At 47.5% G+C, this 18,397-nt stretch overlaps 6 protein-coding genes across 6 annotated transcripts; 5 read left to right on the forward strand and 1 right to left on the reverse strand.

Annotated features, from left to right (window-relative positions):
- Window positions 1-1,841: 1,841 nt before the first annotated feature.
- N7481_010183 (uncharacterized protein) lies at window positions 1,842-2,972 on the forward strand (the record flags this gene model as incomplete). The annotated part of the gene is made up of 1 exon (XM_057269402.1): window positions 1,842-2,972. One exon carries the CDS (start codon window positions 1,842-1,844, stop codon window positions 2,970-2,972), a length of 1,131 nt encoding a protein of 376 aa, XP_057120079.1.
- Window positions 2,973-3,687: 715 nt separating this feature from the next.
- N7481_010184 (oleate hydratase) lies at window positions 3,688-5,277 on the forward strand (the record flags this gene model as incomplete). Its single annotated transcript, XM_057269403.1, has 1 exon — window positions 3,688-5,277. The coding sequence occupies one exon, from the start codon at window positions 3,688-3,690 to the stop codon at window positions 5,275-5,277; it is 1,590 nt and encodes a 529-aa protein (XP_057120080.1).
- Window positions 5,278-7,103: 1,826 nt separating this feature from the next.
- N7481_010185 (uncharacterized protein) lies at window positions 7,104-8,163 on the reverse strand (the record flags this gene model as incomplete). The annotated part of the gene is made up of 4 exons (XM_057269404.1): window positions 7,104-7,370; window positions 7,462-7,700; window positions 7,855-7,998; window positions 8,046-8,163. The coding sequence occupies 4 exons, from the start codon at window positions 8,161-8,163 to the stop codon at window positions 7,104-7,106; spliced, it is 768 nt and encodes a 255-aa protein (XP_057120081.1).
- A 603-nt stretch (window positions 8,164-8,766) lies between these two features.
- N7481_010186 (uncharacterized protein) lies at window positions 8,767-9,337 on the forward strand (the record flags this gene model as incomplete). The annotated part of the gene is made up of 2 exons (XM_057269405.1): window positions 8,767-8,956; window positions 9,009-9,337. 2 exons carry the CDS (start codon window positions 8,767-8,769, stop codon window positions 9,335-9,337), a joined length of 519 nt encoding a protein of 172 aa, XP_057120082.1.
- A 558-nt stretch (window positions 9,338-9,895) lies between these two features.
- Window positions 9,896-10,990, forward strand: N7481_010187 (ribonuclease H family protein; the record flags this gene model as incomplete). Its single annotated transcript, XM_057269406.1, has 2 exons — window positions 9,896-10,134; window positions 10,198-10,990. The coding sequence occupies 2 exons, from the start codon at window positions 9,896-9,898 to the stop codon at window positions 10,988-10,990; spliced, it is 1,032 nt and encodes a 343-aa protein (XP_057120083.1).
- Window positions 10,991-12,217: 1,227 nt separating this feature from the next.
- N7481_010188 (uncharacterized protein) lies at window positions 12,218-13,061 on the forward strand (the record flags this gene model as incomplete). The annotated part of the gene is made up of 2 exons (XM_057269407.1): window positions 12,218-12,502; window positions 12,597-13,061. The coding sequence occupies 2 exons, from the start codon at window positions 12,218-12,220 to the stop codon at window positions 13,059-13,061; spliced, it is 750 nt and encodes a 249-aa protein (XP_057120084.1).
- Window positions 13,062-18,397: the final 5,336 nt, after the last annotated feature.

Genomic DNA, 18,397 nt, shown 5'->3' on the forward strand with positions numbered 1-18,397 from the left:
TCTGCTTTTCTTATAGTAGAGCACCAACAGTTGCCACTAAAACCGGGTCAAGGCCATCTGATTTTAATTTTGCTTCAGTATTGCTGTTGTTATAAAATCAAAATCAAATTGATCAGAGGCACCATCCATCCATTTAACAACTACCTAACAACTACTAGTCCTCCCAACTCTCGCCCCAGCAGTATCAAAAGCCGAAACCTCAATCTCAACCCTCATCCTCGGATCACCAAGCCGACAAACCTGCACGCAAGTCCAAACGGGATAATTATCCGGCATCCACTCCTTAAAATTGCGAACCATAACCTCAATCACTTCCTCGTCGAGCGATAAATGAAACGAATTCACCCGGTAGACCTGGGACCATCAAGTCTGCGAACAGGCATTGTTTGGTCCGCTGCGGATCCAACTGCTGACTGCAAGGTTCGACGAGTCCAGAACTATATAGCAAGTATCAGAATTAATTTTCAACCCTAAGCGACAATTGATCGAGGCTTACCTGGGCTCGGATGCAGGAGCTCCCGATTCATGCTGATACAGCTTTCCTCGTGTAGTATCACATGATACGCGCCCCATCGAGACCATGCTTCCGAAACTAACACTTCACAATTGAGGGTTTGGTGAATTGACTATTAACGTAGGATGAACCAACTACTTTGAGTATGATACGGATCACCATTGGGGAATTAGATTCGATGTGCGTAATCAGCCTATAAAAGAGAAATTGTCAGAATAAAGTACTCAAGATCATCCGCGAGATTTCGTTTTCTTCATGGCCGACATGGATATCACAGACATTCGAGTTGGGGAAGATACGGAAGAAAGTAAGCTGCCTGATTGCACGTCGGATCGCACGTCAGAGTGCGGCGATTCCATCAGCCTGGACCCAAAGCCCGAGAAAGACCACCCAGTGGTATGTAAGTTAGTCTCTGACACCGCGAAGAGGTGCCTGCGTGTCGCCAGAGGATCAGGAAAAGAACCCACGGCGCACGGGCTTATCCGAACGAGCGCATTCTTACAATCACAGGGCTCATTGGCTGTGACGGAGCACGTTTTTACAATCGCAGGGTCATTTCTGCGAGGGAGGGTTTGTTAACGCAGCCCTCTCCTGTGGAGTTCAATTCGTATCGCAGCTGTCCCCTGCGGGTATTTTGTCATCACAGATACCAACTGCAGAGCTCACTTCATGACGCAGCGCCCCCCTGCGACGCACACCTCAATTAATGAGTCGAAATTTGAGTCGGTATAGCCTCGGTGATCTGATTGAGAGATCGGCGAAGTTAAAGAAAGTAGCAGGCATCTGGGAGTTTTGAGTTCTTGATGATTCAGTATATCAAAAACCCTTCCTGTTGGCACCGTTTCAACACTCTCGGTAGTCTGCAGAAAAGCGCCGACGGCACGTTTCAACATTCATCAACATGACTCTAGACTCTATCAATACAGGAGGCGGCACAACAGCGGTCACCTTATTCAATTCTATTCACTGATTATGAACACTTATTTCGCTGATCAAACGTTGTATGTTTTAAAATCGTCATCGTCGTCTTTTTTTGGGATTCCGCGCGAGATCGAGGTCTGAGTTGCGTGTATGTGAGTGACTATGCGCAGTGACATATCTGCCCATTTGGGGGGGGGGGGGTTAGCAGCTCGGTATTATTTTATTATTTTTGGTTTTGTTCTTAGTAACACTTTTACGTTCCCTGATATTATTGACGACCCGTCGCTTATCTTCAGCCCCCACCTTTTCATCTTTGGTATACTTTTCTGGCTTCAGGCTTTTGAATCCCCAGCCCTTTCTATGGAAAAACCAAGAAGTCTATTTGTCGAAGGCGGTCGCCAGCAAGATGCCACTCCCCTTGAAACCCGAGGTAGATATCTTTTGCAAAGCTAAAGTGGTCAACGGGCATCCGGTTCTTCTGTGGGATCAGCCCATGCACAGTGTCACCATGTCTGCTCGACTGAGCAATCTCGGGGAGATTCATGGTTGGCTGCAGTCGATGTTTGCGCACCGTATGCGCTATGGAGGTGGAATGATGTTGAACAATAGTGATGCGGTCAGCGAAGCTCAGCAGAATTTGATCATGAAGCACGCAGATTCTCGCACCTTCCTTAATCATTACCTTCCGCGACATGTTGACACGGACATGCAAAATGTGATGAACGGCCGCCAATCCAACAAACCCCTCATGCGCGCAATCACCCGCACGAGCAGGTGGATTGATACGAGGCGGCATCGACACTTGACAGCCGAGCAACGAGCTTCGATACGTGAACATCCAGAGTATGTCGGAGCCGTCCGGAGATTGGATGAGCAAGCTGAAGTTTTCGTCTATGATCTGAATGAGCAGATGCGATTGCGACATGACAAACTCGCACGCGAAAAGCTCAACACATTTGACCGGCTAGAGAGGGCATTGAGACAGAAAGTTCGAAAGGAGTTTGACCGTAAACAGGCGAATATAGACATTGAGCGACAGCTCTCCGGGGCGGCTATCGCTGACGAGGAAGCGAAAAACGTGCTACGAACAGACAATATGTTGCCAGAGCAGATTGATCTTCTCGAGAAGTTGTTTACCTGGCCAACTTCCTATTCATTGGAGGCGGAGTGGCAGAGACGAAACGGTTCTTTCGTTGCCATCTCGCAATACTGTTGTCACCTTGAAGGCGGGCCGCTGCGTGGACGACGCAAACGGCCGGCGCCAAGCGATGAGTCCGATGAAGAGCTGACAGCAAGGGAAGTGCGAACAACCAAGACAACCTCCGTCTCTCCCGCAATGTCGAAGGAAGAAATGCTTCTGGAGAAGGCTGGGAAGTATATCCGAAAGGCCAAAAAGCCTCGACGATGCTTTCAATGTTACGGCGATACTCTGCTGCCTGTTCATTGTCGGACACACAAATATAGCGAATACAAATCAACTTTGCGACACTTTCGAAAAAAGCACTTGGAGGATCGGAGATGTCATTCATATGTGTAGCTAGGATCTCCTACACGAAATGCATCTTCGAAGGCACGCAGAAGATGTTCATCGTCTTGCCACCGAAAGCAATTATTACGCAAAAGAAGACTCAGGATCAGACATTGATACGGACTGACAGAGGTGTGCAATTTATTCAGCCCAAGCAACGTATCAGTCTGAACGAACATTGATGTGGGTGATTGTGATAGTAGAATCGCTCTCTTTGGCGTTATTTCATTGAACATCATTCCTACGCTTGGCTAGTAAAAAATTGGCCCATGTTTCGCAAAATTTCATATCGGGGAGTCCCTACACGTGCATCAATAAAGAGTATCAATTTTCAAACCGATTGCTCCCATTCGGTCAGTTTATGGCTGTTGGTGCGCTGTATTGGCCGATAAACTGAGCCCTTACCCCGCGTAGATAGCATTGAGAATAGAATGTCAAATACGCGTTGCATCACGAAAAGTCGAAATTTCACTGCTTTTGAATGCTTGTGAAGCAAGCAGGATTCGTCCTTCGTGATCTCCTTTTTTTTGACATGACTGAGAGCAAATTGGTGGCGTGGTAGAAGGTTGAATAGTGGTGGTTGGAAAACGCGGTCGCATTTTGGTGAAACTCCTAATGACGTCAATGGCCGTCTAGGACTAATGCTAGTCGCCACACGTCGCTCAGCACCAGAATTGGGGAAACCTGTGTGACAAACAAATAAACCAAAGTGACCAGCAAAAATATGTCTGACCAAGACCAAAATCAACGGCAACATGAGGACCTTAATGTCTGGATACTTGGCTCGAGTATTGGCTCTTTGGCATCCGCAGTGTTCTTGATTCGGGATGCAGAAATACCTGCTCCTCAGATTCATCTCTTCGAGTCCCGCGGAGCACCAGAAGATGGATTACCCACCACAGGTGATGCGGTGAGTGGTTATGACCACCGATCTTCATGCTTGCCTATAGTTCGCGACAAATATACCGAGTACCTACTTTCTCTAGTTCCTTCGATCGCTTGTTCGGAGCAGACAGCACTCGACAACTTAAACAGTTCCAAAGAGGATGTGGGCGCCACTCGTCTTCTATTCCAAGGTGACAATCACCTGGAAGCTATCGACCCCAACAACTTCAGAATTGGATGGAAAGTCTGGATGAGCCTAATGAATTTCGTTCTAAAATCCGAAAAGAGCCTTGATAGAAAAGTGATCTATGATTGCTTTAAGGCAAAATTCTTTTCCAGCGCATTCTGGATTACCTGGTCTTCTACGTTAGTCTCTCATCGAAAGATTTTCAAAATCATTGCTAATATTGGCGAACACAAAAGATTTGGTTTCTGTCTCTGGTCTAGCGCTATTGAATTCCGTCGATGCTTACAGAGATTCTTTCACAATGGACGACCTCATAACAAATCCAGTCCTCCTGATCGCTTTATTTGCGACCCGCAAGAAGATATTATTTTGCCAATAACCCGTTTGCTTCAGAAAGAAGGAGTTGATATTCACTTCGACGTCACAGTCACTGACATAGTCATGGATCAGGAGCAAGGTTACCGGAGAATATCAGCTTTCAAATGGATCAAAGACGAAACAGAGACTATTGTGACTGTTGGCAAACACAACATTGTTATTGCAACCCTTGGGTCCTCAGTATCCGGGTCAACCAGCGGTACCAATACAAAGCCACCCTCGTTGGAATTACTGAAAGCAGAGGACAGATTGGATGAAAATTGGTCGCTCTGGCTAGCATTCGGTTCAACTTTAGGCGATCCGTATAATTTTTGTACGCGAGTGGATGAATCTCGAGTGGAAACCTTCACAACTACGTTTCAAAGCACTGAATGCTTGGATCATTTGATCAAATCAGTGAAAGCTGAGGTTGGTTCAAGAACTTTAATCGTCCTTCAAAAAAGCAATTGGTCCATCAAACTGCTTATCCCATGTCAACCGCTTTTCTCACATCAATCCAGAGATGTGAGCGTGATTTGGGGCTATTGTTCAACCCCTAATCATTTAGGGAATTACGTGAAGAAAGCAATGCTCAGTTGCTCTGGGCAGGAGATTTTGGTTGAATTAGCCCACCATCTCAAAATACCCCGAGAGTTCATGTTGAATAATTCGATTAATATCCCGCGTGTGATGCCTCGCTTAGCAGCACCCTTGTTGAGTCGGGCTTCTGGAGATCGTCCAAAGGTAATACCAGAGAAAATAACCAATTTGGCAGTCGTGGGCCAGTTTGTCGAAATACCAGATGAGACTTGTGCGACTGTGGACTACAGCATCTGCGGAGCCCACACCGCGGTGAATCGATTGCTTGGACTTCAAGAAGCGTAAGGAGGGTTTAAAAGCGTTTCCTATCTGCTATGTACTGATTCTTCTCTTCGTTAAGAAAATATTATTTTGTCACTGTGAACTCTTGGTTTTCTAAATGTATGGTTACAGTGTCAGTCCCTTCGGCAATATTCTGTGTCTATTGGCAGGATACACTGCCTTAAGGTAATCTCGCCATTTGCTGAACCGATATATATATTGCATATTGTAAGATGGGAATGCTCGCTGGCAGTCTGTCAAGCAGACGGGTCGATCGCAAGAGGACAAAACCACCACACTCGCAGAGTGCAGGAGAGTAGTAGACAAAGCGTGACGCTATCGAGATGCGACTAATAAGACATTCGAGTCTTCATGGACATGCGATATACCGATACCGCAACCTCAGCCTCAGTAGCCTCAGCAGAAAGAATAATTCATCAGGGGGAACATGCATGTTGTTATTGATACTATGGAACGAACGCTACTTATTCTCCCGAATCTAAATGGCTGCCTTGTTACTAAGGCCCCAATCACCTGACTATGGGATACCGGTGTTGAGAGCGGAATCCCCCATTACAATATGTATATATCAACAAGGAGTCACCTAAAACATATCCAATTCTCTTTGAACAGCTCTTTAGAGAGCTAGGCAATGCGGGTCGTCAACCTGTAAGATAGGCATATCAGACTGGTAGAACAGATTCAAGTGATAGAATCCGTACGGTGACTCTTGATATAAGCCGAACGCAAGCACGCAGTATGTTTATTAATTACATATACAATACATATACTAATCATATGCAGGATTTGGTGAATATTTGGCTGCTCGCAACCCCAAAGCTGGTTTAATATAGAGCGAACACCTATTCCATATCCTTGTTTTCTGTAAGACCCATATCAAACAAGCGTTTCAGAAGAAATTCGGAGACCATTAAGCAATCAGAGCCCTTGATGATCTCCTTGCTGCAACAAGTATCTACAAAGTTTATATAATTATAGAAGAAGCAGTCCAGAGATAGCCAGAGACAGAAAGTTAGTTCAAGAATAAGAAAACGCCTTAGGTTCTCGCCAGTATATCACGAGAGGCTTCTAAAATTCCAATCAAGTAGTAGATCTATGCGCAACATCATACCGGGGCTTACGAGAGCAGTCATTTTATAGATAATAAAGCAGTCGGGCAAAAGAAATCATTTCTCAGTGCTGTTCTTACGTACGTTTGATATTCTGATATATAATACATATAGCTAACATAACCAAATTAGAACCAAACGTCATATCAAGAAGATATACAATACAACCAATACCGCGCTTGAGACTGGTCGGTATACCTCATAGCGAGATACAAGCAATATTGCGCATATCGCAAAAGCGAATCGTAAAAGGAATGCTCAAGACCGCACCTCAGCACATCGATTTCATAGAAAAGGCATTCCTCAACAACGACCTTCTAATGCCTACCTCAGTGTTAAGATAGCGGATGAATCACTGATACTACTACCTCTCTTACCTGATTCAGATACTACCTCAGTATCTGATTCTATCATTTCTCAGACTGGAGATATCTCTTCTCGATCTCAGACACGGGCATCGTTACAGGCATCATCACAGGTAACCTTACAATCGAGATCTCGCCAATCTCCAAGCAGTACACAAGTACAATTTGAAGAACAGAGTCAAGTAATAGAAGAACAACTTACAACTCTTAGAGCTAAACGAAAGTATAAGAAACTTCAAGCACAGCTTTATAAAGAGTTTGGACAGGGAGGATATACTTAGATTGAATTAAATTGATTGATATTGTAGATTGAATAAAAGAATACTACATATTCAGTATCAAGATATTGGAGATATTATCCTGAGTTACCATCGCTAATGCCGTTACTATCACCATCTCCATTACCAGAACCGTTATTATCTCCATCATCGGAACCATTGCCGTCGGCATTACCGTCGCCATCACCGTCGCCATCACCGTCGCCATCGCCGTCGCCATTACTAGCAGGACCAAGAAGAGCTCCAGCAGCAATAGGAGGAGCGGAAGCATGACCGTGCTCTGCGGCGAGAATTGCCGCAAGATTAACAAAGGGGATCGGAGCAGGAGGAGGATTTTGGCTGTACTGTATATGGTTAGCATAAGGATCATATATCAAAACAATAACAATAACATAAGGAACTTATACGTCGACTTCGGCCACCACTGTTTGGGACCAGAGGCATCTGATCACAATAGAACAACTGGCCGTACTGTTGAACCCAGGTATCATCGATGCGTGCAATAGTCGTCATGCAATCGGCCCAGTAACCGACATTACTGGCTGCCGGACCACGGCCTGGCTCATGCATAAAGACTGCATTCCGCCAATCGCACGATCGAAGGTAGCAAATCAGGGCCAGGGTGCCCACGTTTACCTCGAGACGATGGATGGGACGGCGATCTGGGCTCTCGACTGACGTATGTTAGTAAATACTTCCAATGTACAAAAGACATATAGACTCACAGCAACCCGGATAAACTTAACGTAGATGCCGGCGAAAATCCGGCTGGGTCTCGAATGTCATGCCGCACTGATGGACTAGCTGTATCTCGACCACAGGACACACAAGAAAGTTCATCTTCGACATGCGAAGGGGGGGGATTAGGCGGCTGTTGATCCAGAGTACCGATCATAGTAGCAGTGATGACGGAACGAGGTAATCCAACTGCAGCCAGAGGGACCCAGAATAGGTTTGGGTTGATAACAGGTCCTGGAGATGATCAGCATATGTTTTGCATATGAGTTGCAGGAGCATACCATGAAAATAACCGAAGATGGGGTTAGGATTGACTGCTTGGTCAACACCTTCTGCTTCGAAGTAGGCGCGGTTCAGCTGGTGTCCGGTGAACGTCGCAAACGAAGTGTGATCCGCCATTGTTAAGATATGACGATGAGAGAAGAGAAATGGATGAAAGATTTACTCAAAAGATGAGGTTCATGCGGGAGAGATGAAAAAGAAGAGGTGGGGATAGGAGAGAGTTACATGAAGCATAGGGAGAGAAGGTGTTGAGCGGGTATATATATTAAGGTATCCTTTGTTTATATTCACTTGTACCTTCTATCTCTTTCACTCAGGTTTAGTGAATGGAAGGAGCGATCGAATTACTTCCTACAGCCCGTATTTATCAAGTACATATGAATACTATATGTTTTTCATATGTTATAGAAGTTTAAAAAAAAAAATGAGTGCCGTATAGAGTGACAATTAAAACTAGGGCTATACTTCACAACCAATAGAATCTCGTGAACTAGACCCACCATGGGTAGGAATTTTCTACCCACGCTGCAATTAGATAGTCAGCATGGGTAGAAATCGCGGGATAACAATTGGCCGAAGGTGTGTCAAAAGTCACGTTATTTTTCTACCCACGCTTGGCTGAATCCCGCCGCTGGTCCAAAATGGGTGGACTACTCGGCCCCCGGTGCCTACCATCCAATTTCACTGCTGAATACTCTCGGCAAGCTCCTCGAGGCAGTAATGGCTCGACAACTGTCTTACCTCGCGGAGAAACATGGCCTGCTACCGAACAGCCAGTTCGGCGGACGCCCGGGCAGGACCACGGAGCAAGCCTTACTGGTGCTATCCAGCGCGATCGACCAAGCCTGGTACAAATACAAGGTGGTGACCCTGATTGCGTTCGACCTCAATAGCGCTTCCAATAGAGTGAGTAAGATTGAGCCTCAATGCGTCGTTGCGGGTGAGACGGATCGCGATGGTAGCCAGGAAATGGATTACCAGTTTCATGAGCGACCGGCACGCCAACATTGGATTTGACGATTTCCGTACCGAGACGGAACTATTAGTACATGCAGGTCTAGCGCAAGGCTCGCCGCTCTCTCCCATCTTGTTTGCATTCTTCAATGCCGACCTGGTTGACCAGCCCGTCAACTCACACGGAGGCGCGTCGGCATTCATTGACGACTACTTCCGATGGCGAGTGGGCAGCTCAGTCGAAGGAAACGTAGCCAAGATACAATCCGAAGATGTCCCTCGCATCGAGGAGTGGGCGCGGCGGACCCGGGTCCTGCTTCGCCGCGGAGAAGACTAAGCTCATCCACCTCGCCAGGAAGAGGGGAGTATACCTTCATGGCCATATCACCTTCAATGGAACCGTTGTCAGCCGTCACCCACAGCCAAGCTGCTGGGAGTAGTGTTCGACCAGGGACTTCGCTGGAAAGAACACGTTCAGCAGGCCATTAAGCGTGCCACCAAGACGACTCTCGCGTTAAGCGGGCTACGGCACCTCCCCCCCAGAGCAGATGCGACAGCTATACCAAGCATGCGTCGCGCCTATAGTAGACTACGCATCGGCGGTCTGGCATGACCCGCTCCGGAACAATCTTCACCTCCGACACTTGAACACTGTCCAGAGAACCGTGTTGATCAGGATCCTGTCCGCGTTCAGGACGGTAGCAACCGCGACACTAGAGGTTGAAGCGCATATACTGCCCACTGCCCCTCCGCCTTCGCCACCGAGCACAAACGCACCATAGCGAGACTACACACTCTACCTCGTGACCATCCCATTTGGGGTGCCCTGTCAAGAGCCCAGAATCGTAGAAACAATGTCGGATCATACGCCCGCTTCCCCCTTGCGGAAGCCTTAATGACTATGGATGTCGACAAGCTCAGCACATTGGAAATGATTGACCCGCGCCCGTTGCCCCCGTGGCGGTCGGACGCCTTTACGGAGATCGAGCTCGAACACGACCGGGAAACAGTGAGAGAACGAGCAGAAATTGCGAGGAACACACCGAATATTGTCGTCTACTCGGACGCTTCCGGATGCGAGGGTCATCTGGGCGCTGCCATCGTCGCACTCAATGATGGCGATGAGGTGATGGAGTCTGAACAAATCCATGTGGGACCGATGGATCGTTGATCGTTTCATGTAGCGGGACTCATTAGCATCTTCTACGCGGTCAACATGGTGTTCAAGTTAGCTCACCAACGCCCGATCATCGGAAACAGTAGTCACGCAACCGCCACTATTCTCTGTGATAGCAAATCGGCCCTGCAAGCAATTCAAAACGCGAAAAATAAACCGGGCCAGCGAATCGGCCATGCAACCCTCCATGCAGCCACCGAGGTCCAAGCAAAATCTATGACGCTCCGCCTCCAGTGGATGCCAGGGCATTGTGAAAACATCGGCAACGATGCGGCGGATCCACTCGCTAAGGAAGCTGCACAACCGGGCAAAACCCACCATTTTCGGCCGCTACTGTCAAAGGAAAACGCACATATTCGCAATAAGATTCATGCTCAGTGGGGACAAGAATGGAAGTCAAGCACCAAGGGCTCACACCTACAGAAGATTGACAACACGCTACCGTTGCGGTACACCAGAAAACTCTATGGGAATTTACCCAGGAACCGAGCGTATTTGCTGACACGGCTACGCACGGGCCACAACTGGCTATCTTGCTACCGAAAAAAGATTGGCTACAGCGATGATGATCGTTGTGAGTGCGGCGCGCAGGAGACAGCACGCCACGTTTTGATGGAATACCCGAGGCTACGAGAGCCGCGAGCGGAATTGAGAAGACAAGTCGAGGACGCGCTCAACAGTGTATCGAGTCTGCTGGGAGGCTCAAATGAAGGCGAGAAAGGTAAACTAGACACCTTCTCGCGAGCCAAGACAGTACGAGCTGTACTGGCCTTCGCCGAGGCGTCACAGAGGTTTCGCAGTCGTGCGTCATAGGCCAGCCTAAGAATGGGGACGGCAATGGGCCACGATAGACCGTGACGAGGCTCTAAGATACTGTCAGGAAGTGGATCACTCTGCTTGTACATAATCCAAGATATATAGTTGTCGTATCCTGCGTATCGTTTGCGAAGTTGGATCCCAGGCTACATGACGTATAGATACAGTAGTGGCAGCCTATTAGGCTGCCATCATCACTCTAGGCAGAAGTCAGCTACTGGGACTACAAATAGCTGCGCCTAGTTGCATAGTTAGAGAATAATCATCATACTTGTACCTCAATCCAGTGTCTCAACTTGCGAGGGGTCGGAGTAAATGATTTCACACACACTCTCTCTCACACACCCTGTACAAAATGCAGCCAATCTGATTTCCAATCAACTTGATTGTCTGTAAAGACATCTCGGAGCTAATTCCGATGGTGCGGCTTGGTTCCTGATCTGCACCAGCCTCATATCACAACACCATTTTCCTGGGCTTTAGTATACAGTTTCAATCCCTAAATTTAGAGGCAGTGATGCAGAGCTAACCCCTTTTGGGCGAATATGGGCTATAGTAATGGTTGTCTTCAGATTATCTGAACCTCCTCCTACAATACTGCTAGGGTAGACTGGTATAATTGTGAATTAACGAACGGCTGTTAGCGAATCATTTTGCAGTACTGCTTGCAACTAGGAGATCACCCCCGGAAGGCCAAGGCGCCAAGAGAGGGGTCCATTAGGTATCGGGGCTCAGCTAATTGGAACATTCCCATTTCGTCGCTGATCGGCAGATTCGAAAAATTTTAGTGGCCTCCTCAAGACGTGCAGTACCTTATAAACCAGTGAGATACTTCAAATAGGTTAACAATTAAAGGATTCACTCAAGCTTTTCTTTCAAACGATGAAGGGCTCGTCAGAGGGTTCAAGCTTCAGGGTCCGAGTCTACGAGCTCCACCGTGCCACAAGCCCGCCAAGACTTCGCCAAGACTTTGCTAGGGGCAGTGGTAGGATACTCGTAGTCAGTATCCAATGAGCTCTCTCGCCTGTGGACTTGAATACTAGATCGGGAAATTTAAGGCGTCCAACCAGGAATAGTGCTATGAGCTGGTCGTTATAGCCCAACAGTGCAGAAAAACAACAATGCAGTCCCCTTCGTCACATGGGGCATTTTCTTCATCTTCTTCCCATCGCCCTTATTATCTTCCACTAGCGGTTGATTGACACCCAGAGAACGCTGGCTAGAATGAAGCTCTCCGCTTGGATACTAGCTCTATGCTTGAAAACGGTTATTGCCAAGCACACCTGCTATAGTCCAGACGGTAATGAGGTGACAGAGGACACCTACGTCCCTTGCATTGCCATTGATGGCGTGGACTCTATGTGTTGCAAGATGAACCATACAAATCCGGATATATGCGATCCAAATGGATTATGTTATTCGACAAAGAATATCTACTGGAGAGAATACTGCACAGATCCGACGTGGGATAGTCCAAACTGTCTTCCCAAAACCACTTGTGCTGATGGGGTACGTTCAACAAGAGGATGAAAGATATCCTAGGCTTTCCGCCCCTTTGCAATCTACGTTCATTTGAATCGTTTCTGACAAGACGATATTACAGACAGGCGGACAATCGAATCGGACGGCTATGATGACACGCTGCCCCAATGGCTCAGGACGATCGTTTTGCTGCGGTAAAAGCACGGATTGTTGTGGGAACGACAATGAGATCGTCCTCGATTCCACGCTAGTCTCAATTGGTCCATCAAACTCATCCGAATCAACAACCAGTGATACTCAAAATGGTGATGGCGGGTCATCGTCGAAGGTTGCGATCGGAGTTGGGGTTGGGGTCCCTCTGGGTATCCTGGCGATTTCGATGCTCGGATTCGGGTTCTGGTGGGGGAAGAAAAAGGCGCGCGCCGAGTCGAAAGCAATGATGGAACAATTCCAGAATCAAATGAGGGATCTTGGATATGGAGAGCCTAAGCAACTATCTTCGAAGCCGATACATGAAGCTGATGAAGGTGTCATCAGCCCTGCTGAGCTGCAGAATGGCGACGAAGAGAACAGAGCGAGAAGCTAAACCATGTGGATTTAATAAAATCATGCAGTGTAAATAATTAATATGTATCTTGTGAGCCTCCAGCAAGAAGCGTTGCGGAAGATTTTGACAATTTAATTAGCATTAATGAAGCGAAAGAGATAATAAAGATTTCACGTTACTGTACAAAGTCAGATAAAGTGTTATTTTCGGGACATATCCCTTTATCAGAACAAGCTAGAGTCTGATACAATAGATCACATTTCAGTGTGTAACATTGCGCTAAGCTGCGGATCCGGCGTATGGGATTCAGGGGTATCCTCAACCTGTCCTGACTGGAAATCTACATCTACTGTATCATACATGAATCAATCAACCTTGCCTTAAAATGTTTTACTTAACTTGGTACACCGTAACTAGTTGGTGACATTTACCAACCGTTATCTATCCGGCGTATCGCTTTCCAAATTGTGAGGCACATCCAACGCGTGCCAGGATAGCATTAATATTGACGACCACAGGCACCGAAAGTCAGGGTGAGATATTAACCCTTTTTTTCACTCCGGCCTTATGTGTTTGTGGGCATTCATGGCTCTGGCGGGCTTATATCTCTTTGCAGAGGTATCCAGGTCCCGGGAATTCGATGTGCGTATTAATGATGTGCTATCCAATCACGGTAGGTGGAATTGTCGCGACAAAGTCACCGATACTAGTCGGATACATTGCCTATTACTTGGCAATTAGTCATTAGCCTGCTTACCAAAGCAGTAACCTTGTTAAATAGCTTTTTGCCCCTATTATTGAATAGATCAGACTTTCATGCAAGCTGCAATACCATTACAAAATGACAACTAGCGGCCTATCGTGGTCGTGAAAGGAATGATAGTCTCATAGCCAAATTTGGACCAATCATTTCTACGGAGGCTTTGTGGATAATTTGGATTAATCATGGCACCTATTGGCTCAATACTCATCTGCTCTATTATGGGTATCCAATGATCGCATTAATATTTACGACCCGCAGCCTCCTGGGAGCCAAGGCCAATTATTAACCAATAATCAAGACGACTTGTGAGCATGTGGGCCATTGATGGCACTAATTGGCTTATATTCCGAGTAGTAGTCCCACCCGCATCCGCTTCGTTCCCAGGAGATTTATGTGGGTAATGCCTTTGCATAGACGTGGTTGACAGCAGAGGTTTGTTCTTCAAAACGTAATCGAACTAATGACTGGATCAGTATACAAGAAACTCTGTTGTCAGATGGGGCTGTGCGAATCGGTCCCGCGCCGTACCATAGCTTGTATCTACTTAATATTGTGTAGATGTGATCGGTTTTCCTCCGATATGCGAAGTAGGCAACGAATAACCCGCGGTCTGCCTGTATTTGGCGATTTACTGTCGCGGGGACTAACGGACTCATCGCCGGTGAGTGAAATGAAATGACATGACCTCGTCACCTCTCCCGTCGCAGAAAAGGGCGGACTAACGGTGGTGAATGTTGATAACTGTCATTAATTTTTCTTCCGCTGCATCTTCACGACTCTTCACACGATGCGAACAGCCAGAAGATGTTTCTCATGCTTTGGATTACCAGGCGCAAAATGCAATACCTCTGAGAGCTGCTTTGAACCAGAGATGAAATGTTGAGCCACTTACCATTGAAGAGTAGTTTGAACTTGAGCCCTCATAATTCACAATGATTATCTCATTGACGCAGACTGAATGCCCAGCTGAATTGCTATAAATACCCGGTCCCTCGCCAGCAGAACAGTCGTTTGCAAGCATTCATTTGTGATTCTGGTGAAAGAATATCGAACGTGATTCTTCTCTGCGGCTACTCTTTGGTATGGATTGACCTCCAAATCATGCAATGAAATGAACTGACCTTTTATGTCGCAGCCTTACAAATCTCGATAATAAATCCTTCAGACAGCAAGTTAGTGTCACTGTCCAGTCATTTAGGATCGTGCTAATTTGGAAGATGCTCGATATCACCCACCTGCGCTATTCCTCGAAGAAACCATTGACGAGCCTTTCGTGATCCTGAATGGCCCAAGCGAGTACAGTGAGTTAAAAAATGCCTCCCTGGACTATATGCTGTACCTACTGATTATTGATGATAAATAGATGCTACCCTTCATATTGTCCCCTGTCGCGGACAGAGATAGGTGACAACGTAAACTGAAAGACTGCAGCAAATTCTCAAGGCAGATAGCATGTTTTGATAACCTTCCACATAGGGCGCGCGTCAATGTTCCACTTGACCTAGAAGAGCCATGTTTTCCCCTCGTCTTCGAAACTGAACCAGCTTTAACAACCTGATGGACCAAGCCACTGAATATTACTATGCTTGCGCCTTTGTTGTTTCTGAATACGGGGTTGAAATGACCACTTCAGCTGGCTTATTAGCGAGCCCAGTTCAGGAGGCTTGATGCCCTTTGGTTATCCATGCGGTAAAGTTCCAAAGCGTTTTCGTTCGCCTCTCCAGTATCACCCTGTCCAGGCAAAGGTTGGCAGCCAATATACTAATAACTCGCAATATCCTGACGGCTACTAATATGCTGTCCGACGTCCGATCCTAAGATTTGTCGCTGGTGACGAGCCGGTCTCACTGTTGACTGAGCGTGCCATCGGAGCATCCGCAACAACAAGAAACTGAGAATCGATGACCACCGAAAGGGCAGAGATTTATCCGAAAATAGCATCCGCCAGCATGTTGAACTGACGTTATGGCCTGACCGGCCGTGTCTCAGATCTACCCGATATCCCTCGTCGCGCGAGCAGTCTTTTTCAGGTTAGGTCGAAGCTTATCATAAGCAGAATACCATAAATCTCTCGTCCAGTAGTACTTTGCCCTGACACAGTTGAAGATCCGCCCAGAGTCGTGTATTGGCAGATATGGCTACATCCATTACCCGTGGTACAATGTGATCCTGGCCCCTTGTGCACGTGGGATTGAGCTGACACCTGCTACCTCGTCTCTGGTTCGCCTCTGCTGATGCCAGACCGCATGACGGCAAGTTTATACCACTCCTCAGCCACCAGAAATCATATTAACGTAGAGAGGCAGTGACAGACAGCCCTAATTCAGCCGTCCGACGAGTCCGATCGAGAAAGTGCATTATAGCCGGCTGGGGATCTCGTCTAGGCCGCGAACAAGGTAAGTTGCGAGCGACCATATTGCACCAGCTGCTGATAGTCGGTGCTAGGTTGGGTATGTCCAATGGCGATTGCAATGTGGGTGATCGGATGCAGACGGTCGTTTAAAGCTACCACCGTGGCTTATTTCATGATTGATCCTGGTAAGTACATTCTCATCTCTAGAATCATTTGGAGGGCAACTAACCAAAGTCAAGTCGCTGTAATAAAATTGGCGATTTCCCCTGGTGCAATGCTCAAGGCAACCGCATGCCGACCGAATGTCTCCTCGCTTTTACCACCGAGTCGCACATAACCGCCGGCAGAAGTAGCCTCGCCAGTCCGGCCAGTCGATTGCCGAGACGGTCACAATGGCCCAATTGGTATTTGAGAGATGCAGGTCGGTTTGTGATATATGTGAAGAAGAAGTTCTCACTGACATCGATCGTAGAGGCTGATGTTACTCTCAGTGTGAGCGTGGCACGTGTGTTTGACGCGACGTGCAAGAGCACCCAGCCTTTGCCCCCATAGCACGTTTCTGGTTGGGAGGTCCTCGATGGCCATCAATTTCAATACTGCCGGTTGCTGACTTTGGCGGGCATGTCCAATCGACTCCGCAAAGGTGGTTTCGCCATTCTCATTTGAGATCAGCAAAAGGTAAGAATTAATCCGTAGAGCGAATACTCGGGAAATGGTTCGAAAAAAAAAAGCGGGCTGTGAGTTCGGGCGGACCGCACGGACGGGTTCTGATGTACCCTGCGGAAATCGAACCCGCGTCGTTGCTGAAAGCCAAGTGAAATCCCAGTAGAGCACGCAGGGAGAAGGGCTGCCCAAGTCAATTTTACTTGATTATACCCACTACTTTCCGAATAATCATACCTGCCATTCTTCTGGGCAACATCCGGCAAGATCAGCGTTTCGGGCTCCAGAATTGTCTTTCATTCAATCAGGCCGACTTCAAATGATAACTGAAAAATGTTTGGAAGAATGAGGCTTTCTATCGCCGTACTCCAATGGTTCTTTGCCGGTTTACCCCGATCATGTACATAATAGGATTGGTCTAGGGATATATATTGCAGGTATCGCGTCAGCATTCGGGAACACTACCTCAGATATTGTACAGAATATGGCCAAAGAGCACGCGACTAATCTCAAGCCGAGAGAATGTCACACAAAAGACCGACCGGAGGAAATAATACCATATCTAATCTAATGTATAAAAATCATCATTTCGCACTGTTTCTCAACTTTTGCAAATGGAACAAAGACCCCAACTATGACGGGGATGGGTGTTTACCGTTGGCCGCAGCTTCACCGCCGGGGGTCACCGCACTGCCCATCACCATGTGGATTCACGATTCACTGGTTCGGTCCCCATTACGATCATCACCATCTCTCAACCGTCACTCACCTCCAGCCCTCACTCACCAGCCCTCACTCACATCCATATCTCACCATCAATACGCCAGCACCATCAACACGCCAGCACACCACCCACTCACCGTCGAAACTCCGCATCTCCCTACATCCGAACAAGCCCCGTTGCCACTGCTAGCCAGTAGACACAAGTATTCACACCAATAGAGACTACATGGATTTCAGCCGCCATCCAGGTTGGCTACCCCGCTATCAACCATGAATCAATGCTCTAATTCACAATTCGTGGTAGTGAATGTCCATTCTAGAAGGCCAGGGCGTCTTTGAGCGCTACAAAGCGCATTGTTCGAACCAGAGCCATGTACGGTGGCATCTACATACAATACTGAAGTCATTTTACACCATGTCTTGTTGAATTCTTGAATTGTATCGATTCTTTGGAGCAGGTCTTGGCTTCTTCGAAGATTCCCCCGAATACTAGTCTCTGACACCACGAAGAGGTGCCTGCTATCGCCAGAGGATCAGGACGAGCACCGCGGCGCCACGGGTCGCCTAACGAGCGCAAATTTGATAACGCAGGGCTCAAGGCTGCATGGAAGCTCAAGATTATACAATCACAGGGCTCAGGGCTGTGAGGGAGAACTTGGTATCGCAGCACTCTCCTGCGGGTCTCCCTTGGTAACGCAGCGTCCCCCTGCGGAGGCTCTTGATGTCGCGAAGGTCCCCGCGGAGCACACTTATACAACACAGGGCTCAGGGCTGTGAGGGAGAACTTGTTGACGCAGCACTCTCCTGCGGGTCTCCCTTGGTAACGCAGCGTCCCCCTGCGAGGCAGACTTGATTACGCGGGGCCTTTCCCGC

Source organism: Penicillium waksmanii (assembly GCF_028829765.1).
Source record: "Penicillium waksmanii strain IBT 27052 chromosome Unknown utg000008l:1.0-5622682.0:1.0-5626561.0, whole genome shotgun sequence".
Taxonomy (NCBI): Eukaryota; Fungi; Ascomycota; class Eurotiomycetes; order Eurotiales; family Aspergillaceae; genus Penicillium; species Penicillium waksmanii.